General features: G+C 35.9%; 1 protein-coding gene across 1 annotated transcript; it reads left to right on the top strand.

Annotated features, from left to right (window-relative positions):
• The first annotated feature begins 78 nt into the window (after positions 1 to 78).
• On the top strand, positions 79 to 3,885 carry LOC118841600 (zinc finger protein 665-like). Its single transcript, XM_036749153.1, has one exon. The coding sequence runs from the start codon at positions 130 to 132 to the stop codon at positions 1,681 to 1,683; it is 1,554 nt and encodes a 517-aa protein (XP_036605048.1). The 5' UTR covers positions 79 to 129; the 3' UTR covers positions 1,684 to 3,885.
• Positions 3,886 to 8,315: the final 4,430 nt, after the last annotated feature.

Here is an 8,315-nt window from a genome sequence, read left to right on the forward strand (position 1 = left end):
TGTAATGAATGTGGGAAAGCCTTCAGCCAAAAGGCCAGCCTTAATTCACATAAGAGAATTCATACTGGAGTGAAACCATATTCATGTAGTGAATGTGGAAAGACCTTTAGTCAAAAGGGAAATCTTAAAATGCACATGATAACTCATACTCAGAAGAAGCCCTTTGAATGTATTGAATGTGGTAACAGCTTTAGAAATACCTTTCATCTTTTACAACATGAGAGAATTCATATTGGACAGAAACCCTTTGAATGCAATGAATGTGGGAAAGGCTTCAGACACATCTCAGTGCTTTTAAGGCATTATAGAAGTCACACTGGAGAGAAACCTTATGAGTGTAATGAATGTGGAAAAGCCTTCAGCCAAAAGGGAAACCTTAAAATGCATAAGATAATTCACACTAGGAAGAAGCCCTTTGAATGTATGGAATGTGGAAAAGGCTTCAGGAATAGTTTTTCCCTTTCACAACATGAGAGAATTCATACTGGAGAGAAACCTTATGTGTGTAATGAATGTGGGAAGGCCTTCAGCCAAAAGACAAACCTTAATTCACATAAAAGGATTCATACTGGAGAAAAAGCATATTCATGTGATGAATGTGGGAAGGCTTTTGGAAATAGCTTTTATCTTTTACAACATGAGAGAATTCATACTGGAGAGAAACCCTTTGAATGTACTGAATGTGGGAAAGGTTTCAGGTACATCTCAATCCTTTTGAGACATCAGAGAACTCATACTGGAGAGAAACCTTATGAATGCAATGAATGTGGGAAAGCTTTCAGCCAAAAGGGAAATCTTAAAATGCATAAGATAATTCATTCTAAGAAGAAGCCCTTTGAATGTAATGAATGTGGGAAAGGCTTCAGGAATAGCTTTTCCCTTTTACAACATGAAAGAATTCATACTGGAGAAAAACCCTATGAATGTAACGAATGTGGAAAAACCTTCAGACAAAAGACAAACCTTAATTCACATAAGAGAATTCATACTGGAGAGAGACCCTATGTATGTAATGAATGTGGGAAAGCATTCAGCCAAAAGGCCAGCCTTAATTCGCATAAGAGAATTCATACTGGAGTCAAACCATATTCATGTAATGAATGTGGGAAGGCCTTCAGCCAAAAGGCAAGCCTTAATTCACATAAGAGAATGCATGCTGGAGTCAAACCATATTCTTGTAGTGTTTGTGGCAAAGGCTTCAGTAATAACTTTTATCTTATACAACATGAGAGAATTCATAGTGGAGAGAAACCCTTTGAATGTAATGAATGTGGGAAAGGCTTCAGACACATCTCAGTCCTTTTGAGACATCAGAGAAGCCATACCGGAGAGAAACCCTATGAATGTAACGAGTGTGGGAAAGCCTTCAGCCAAAAGGGAAACCTTAAAATGCATAAGATAATTCATTCTAGAAAGAAGCCCTTTGAATGTATGGAATGTGGGAAAGGCTTCAGGAATAGCTTTTCCCTTTTACAACATGAGAGAATTCATACTGGAGAAAAACCATTTGAATGTAATGAATGTGGGAAGGCTTTCAGCCAAAAGACAAACCTTAATTCACATAAGAGAGTTCATACTGGAGAAAAGCCCTATAAATGTAACCATTGTGGGAAAGCCTTCAGCCAAAAGGGAAGCCTTAATAAGCATCACAAAACTTGTAGGGGAGAGAAACACTTTGAATAAAATGAAAGGGCACTAGCCTATAGTCAAAGCTGAAGTGATTATAATTCAGTACATATGGACCCTTTGAATATAGTGAATTTGAGAAACCCTCACATAGTTCATTGGAAGCATGGGATTCATAATGGGCATAAACCCTGTGATTCAAATGAATGGCAAAACTTTCAGCTGGAAGGGAACGTAATATACACTAGAAAACTCATTTGAGAAATGTTTTTCATGTAATGAGTGGGGTTTTTAAAGATGTTATATAAACTTTAAGAAACATGAGACTGTTAATGCTGGACAAAACGTGAATGTACAGATTATGGAAAAGGTTTCATGAAAAAATAAAGCATTGCACATCAGGAAATTCATACTGAAGGCAAGGACATAGTGTAATTAAGGTGCGCACTTTCAAAAAGTAGAATGAGAGGATCATAAGAAACTTCATACTGGAGAGAAAAACCCTTTGGATGTAATGGAAAGCCTTCAGGCCAAGTCAAACCTTTTGTATACATCATAAAATCATTATGGTAGATAATTAAAAAAAAACATTTGGGAAAGCCTTCATCGAAAGGAAGTAACTCACAGAACATCAGCTAATTCATACTGGTGAGAATCTCCATAAACATAATGAATTGAGCATGCCTCATCCTAGATGTCATGCTGGAATTTAACTTCACAAATACATAATGGAGGGGAAAAGCTTAAGAAAATTCTAGTCACCAAATCTCAGATTTGAAAGGGATTTTAGAAGCCATCAAGTTCAACCTTCATTTGAAAGAAAATTGCCCCTACAACATTTCAGATTACTACCTGTAATTTCTTTTAAGATTTTTAAAAATTTTAAAACCTCCTGCCTCCTAAGAAAGCTGGCTCCATTTTTGGATAAGGCTAATTATTATTAATTTTTTTCTTTGAAAAAAACCTACATTTATCCCCTTCCACACACTTTTGTGTGTGTGTGTGTGCAACTTCTCCCTATTCCTTCTAGTTTCACCTGCAGCCAAGGAAAACAAGTTAAATCTCCGCTGACAATACAACAGATATTTGAAGATAGTTATTGTGTCATTTATCTACCCCCTCCCCCCCGCCACTGATGTTTTCTCTTCCAGTGAAACCTTTTTAGTTCTTTCCACTCATCTTTATGAGTTGGTCATGAAGTAAAGGCTCTTTGCCTTCCTGGTTGCCTTTTGCTGCACATTTCTCAGATGATACTAAAATGAGGTGCCCAAAATGTGCAAATGAATAAATATTTACTACATGGCAAATATTATGCTAACTGTTGGAGATACAAATGTAAAAATGAGACAGCCCCTGCCTTTAAGGAGCTTGCATTCTAATTGGTTAAAACCATGCAGCTTAGGGGAATGTTTATCCAGGAAAATTGTTTTAATTTGAGAAATCACAGGGAGGGTGGATGGTGCCATAGAAAAATTGATTAACATGCTTCTTTTTTTAGCAACAATAACAGCATTAATTTAATTTTCGCCATGGTTCTTGAACTGGAAAATCAGGCATTGGGGAATATGGGGTCAAGGGTATGCATATGATGTTAGTAAAGGTGGCAGGATTACTATTGTGGAATATGAAATGTGATTAAGGTCAACTAAATATATAGGGAGCTATGTGATGCACTCAGAAGTCAGATCAGCTTAGGTCTCAGTGAGAAATCTAGAGGTGAAAGATGCATTTCAGATCAGATGAGTATTTTAGATTAGTTCTTAGCTTTTTTTGTTATATGGACCTCATTGGCAATCTGGTGGAACCTGTGGACCTATTCTCAGAATGATACTTTTAAATGCATATGATAAAAGTACTTAGGATTATGAAGAAAACTGATGTTGAAATACAGTTATCAGAATATTTTTTTCCATCCATGTTCCCAGACCCCCTGCAATCTATTTGTGGTCCCTAAGTTAAGAATTCATGCCCTAGATTTGCTCGGGACAGAGTTAACAATATGGCAGTATCTCCTTCATTTTGATGATTATACTCGTGCAGCCTAAGATTGAATTAGCTTTTGGGGCTGTTCTTTCATGATGCTTGACTCTTTCTGAGCCTGTATTCCACCCATATCTCTAGATATGTTTCAGATCAACTGTACTCTAGCTATACTGTTTCTCCTTTGTACTCAGGTGTAAGATTTTATTTATATGTTACTATGAAATTTCATCTTAATTAATTTGGACTAATTCTAGCATGTTAAGTTTTTTTTTTTTTTTTTTTGGAACCCTGACTAGATAGTCCAAAGTATTAGTTATCCTTCCAGGTTTTTGTCATGGTTTTTGATAACCTTGTCTTCTAAGCCATTACAAAACTCATATAGCCCAGGATTCAGCACAGATGCCTGGGCTATTTTATTGGCTATCTCCCAAATTGACTTTAAAAAGTTATCAAATGGAATCATGATTTATTCAGTTCTGAAGAGGTCACATGAGATTTTGTTCCCAGCTACTGTAATATCTGCTTTCTTGAGAGAGAAACTTCCTGGTACAGTACAATGTGACCCACATTGGAGGTTCTGTGCTTAACAGCTCACAAATTTAAGCTAGTGGTATTTCGGCAGTCTTTTGGTACTCTTATGTCCTGGTCTTTTAGTTAGAGATCATCCAGGTAACATGACACCAATTAATTTTTGCATGAGCTGCTGAAAAGTAGCAGGGTGTTTTGGGTGGCCTTTATTCATTTGTTAGCCAGTGCCTTATTTTCACTGCTATGACCCACCTCACAGTTTTGAGGCACTATTGATGTATGAAAATTTACCTTTAGTAATGAGGCTAATGGATGGATCGAGACAGCATCATTATTTTTGTTATGGTAATTATTATTGTTATTAGTTTCATTTATTTTCTTATTACCACTTTTGACTGTATACTTAAATTGCAAAGTGCAACCCCTGTTTTGGGAGACTTTTCCTAAATAGAAGACTCTTTTTGCATTAGATAAGATTTATTTTCATGGTTTTTATTTACATTAAGAATTGATCTTATGAAAGATTTCAGAACTCTGATCAATGCAGTAAACAATCACAGCTCCAGAGGACTGGTAAGGGAGTGTGCTACCCACCTTTTGAAAGGAGGGATGGATGCAAGTGCATAGTAAGGCATACCTACGTTTTTGGACATGACAAATGTGTAGATTTGTTTTGCTTGACTATGCTTATTTGTTACAAGGATAGTGTTATTCTTTTTGTATTGGGGGAGAGGGATCTTACAAAGAAAAGAAAGAAGAGACTCATTGCAGTATTTTTGTTTTATCTTCAGAAGAGAAATAAAGGATATGCAGAAGAAAATAGACAAGCAGAATAGCCTTAAAAGTAACATTTGAATTTACTGTATACTTTTTAAAAAAGCAAACTGTACATAATAGACATTCACATTTTCACATATCCTATTTTTTGTTCTACTTTGCATATGGAAATATTCTGTTTCTTTTGGGAATCCATTAACTTTAGAATAAAAAAAATTTTTAAAAAGAATGTAAGCTACTTGAGGGCCAGCAGATTTCATTTTGGTTGTATCCCTAGCCCTACACAGAGCAAGTGCTTATTAAATTCTTGTTTTGTTTTTTAAAGATAGTCATTTGCAGTTGCCTGATAAAAGTCAGTAGGTCTTTTTCCCCTGTAAAAGGCTTTGCAGCTGTGTGAGTAGCATCATCAAGGTCATTTTCAAACTGTGTTTAGATCCAAAATGAGGAGTTCACCCATCTTGAGGTAACCGCCACCTTCCAGTGTCACCTACCATATATGATCTTCAAATTAATTATGAATACCAACACATCAGATGTGTCTTTTCCCTGCCCCTAATGAGCACCTCCAATTGGAGCCTACTGGAGGTTTTTAATATGTACTAAGGACAAGTTGCTTCAGAAACTGAGTTGAGAAAACAATGTCCTTCAACTCAAACCTAGGAACCCTGGCCAGTTTGTCTTCTTAAATGGTTAAGAGCAGCAGAATTTACTGCTACAAAATGACTTTTTACAACCTCCCAGCCAAATAAGAATGCTAGTGTTTGTGTCAGCAAGGGGAAGGCTGGTCTAGGAACACACTCCATTGGACCCAACCATGAACAGTTACTATCTTTTCCATTAAAGTCTACCTTCTGCCATAGAAGTCCTGAATGAGGCTTGCTAGGTAGAATCCCAGATATAATTATTTTCACCGAAAGTCCATTTGTTATTCTGCTGGATTTTGTTAATGTACAGAAAAGCTGACAATTTTTGTGATTTTAAGTCCTTTTTTATTGAAGTTATTTTTTCAATCTTATATTGAATTTCTAATCTTTAATCTACAAATAGTCATATTTTGTTTCCTCTTTGTATGTGCTTTTCCTAATTTCTTTTTCTTGTCTTTTTGCTACAGCTAGCATTTCTGGAACTATATTAAAAATAATGCTAACAACTTGCTTCTGATTGATCATAAAATCTGGTGTTTCTCTGTTACAGATGATGTTAGTTCTAAGTTTTTATACTCAGTAAGGGAAGATCCACTTATTAGGCTTTTTCAGCATTCTAATGTGACAGTGTTGTATTTTAATCAAAAGCTTTTTCTGTAATGATATAATCTTGATTTTTTTTTAAATTAATGTGGCAAATGCAGTGGCCAGTCATGACTTCAGAAGACAGATGATGAAGTAAGCTGTGTTAGGAGGCTGCTGGTAGCTGTCCTAAACAGAGATAATAGCAGAGTGGCATAAATGACTATAAAACGGATTTCTTTTATAAGGATACAGTTGTCAAACACAGGTCAAAGATATGTTCTGATTTGATTCTGGTGAGTTCTGGTCTTTTTTCTCCATAGAAATGAGCTGTGGTTGGTGGCATCAAGTATCCCATGCTGGGTGTGTCCAAAGGACCACCAGATACTATGTCATGAGTAAAATGCCTCCTGTCAGACTTGAGTCAAAGAGACCTTTGTGGTTTTGCTTCCTTTGTGGCAGAGGACTGTCCAGAAGTTTTCATACTCCCCATGTAACTTGGATTTTGAGCTGTATCATAGCCTAATGATTTCCCCTATTGAAATTCTATCTGTGGCCCAGGGCCTTGTCAACCTGCCCCAGGTTATGCAGCAGGGCTATCCTTTACCTAGCCCACTTTGCTCTCTCACTTCTTACCACAAAGTTACTGGATTAGAAATGTAGATTGAGAGATTTTCAGACTTGGCCAATGAGTTGATTTGTTTTGTTTGGTTTACTTGTTTGTTACACAGAAAGGGTGCTTAGGGTGCCTTAGTGGGTACTGATGGAGATACAAAATTAAAAGGAAAGAAAAGAACATCAGTAAAACATTTAAAAATACAAGAAAGGAAACAAGTTCAGAAAATAACACAAAGGGCAATTTTATAACTACCTGGTTAAATTTAACACACTTTTTCCTAAACAAACAAGACCACAGCTTCATCTATAATGCTCTTTTTCATTTTTGTATATTGAATATTTGGTTATACATATATGCATATGTATGCACATATATACACATATGTATATATAATCTCTTGCTTGAGTTCTATACCTACATGGCAGTTGCCTGTTGGGAATTTTTTCTTTTTCTTCCTTGGCAACACTCTAACACTCCTTTCTTCTAATTCCTTCCCCCTCCAATCCCCCTCTCCCCCATTGAAAAGAAAAAGAAAACAAAAACTTTTTGTAAGAGATGTATAGTTAAGCAAGCCCCCTCATTGGCTATCTCCAAAAATGTATGTCTGATTCTGTAACTTGAATCCATGACCTCTCTAACAGAGGTGGCTGTGATGCTTTGTAATTGTTTCTCTGGAATTGTGGTTTGTCATTGCATTGATCAGTTTTTAAGTCAAAGTTGTCTTTACAATGTTGTGGTTGTATAAATTGTTCTGGTTCTGTTTACTTTTATCAATTTGTACTTCCCCAATTTCTCTGAAACCATCCCTTTAATAATTTCTTTACAGTGCAATAATCTATTACATTCATATATTCTAACTTGTTCACCTGTTCTTCAGTTGATGGACACGCCTTTAAATTTCTAGTTCTTTGCCACTACAAAAAGAGCTACTATAAATATTTTTGTACATATGGGACTTCTTTCTCTTTTGATCTCTTTAGGGTATTGGCTTAGTAGTGGTAGGAATGAGTTGAAAAGGCATGCACAATTTTGAAAAAAGGTTTTGGAGGTTTTTTTTCCTCGGTGGAGTAGAGGGAGCTAGGAATAGGGTTTCCCCCCACTGCCACCAAAAGAGGATCATTGAAACGTGTTGAAAATACACAGAAGAAAACAGAAGGAAAACTGGAAGAATCACAAGCAGAACAATTCTGAAAGTAACATGCTGAATTTATTATGTATTTAAAATTAAAAGAAAGCTGTATGTAGTAAAGATTCAGTTTTATGTATAACCCTCTCTGTTCTATGTTCACTGAAGTGCTTATTTTAGTTGATTTAGTTTATTATATACAGAATAAAAATAAATGCAGGGAAAAAAAGGTAGAGTTTAATAACTTCTTGGGAATAGTTCCAAAATGCTTTCCATGGCTGGACAAATGCAGAACACTACTAACAAAGAATTAGTATGCCTGTTTTCCTGTTGTTACTACAACAGCTGTCATTTTGGGGGGTCATCTTTGCCAGTCTGATGGATATAAAGGTATAACCAGAGTTGTTTTAAATTGCATTTCTCTATTAGT

Source organism: Trichosurus vulpecula, chromosome 3, assembly GCF_011100635.1.
Source record: "Trichosurus vulpecula isolate mTriVul1 chromosome 3, mTriVul1.pri, whole genome shotgun sequence".
Taxonomy (NCBI): Eukaryota; Metazoa; Chordata; class Mammalia; order Diprotodontia; family Phalangeridae; genus Trichosurus; species Trichosurus vulpecula.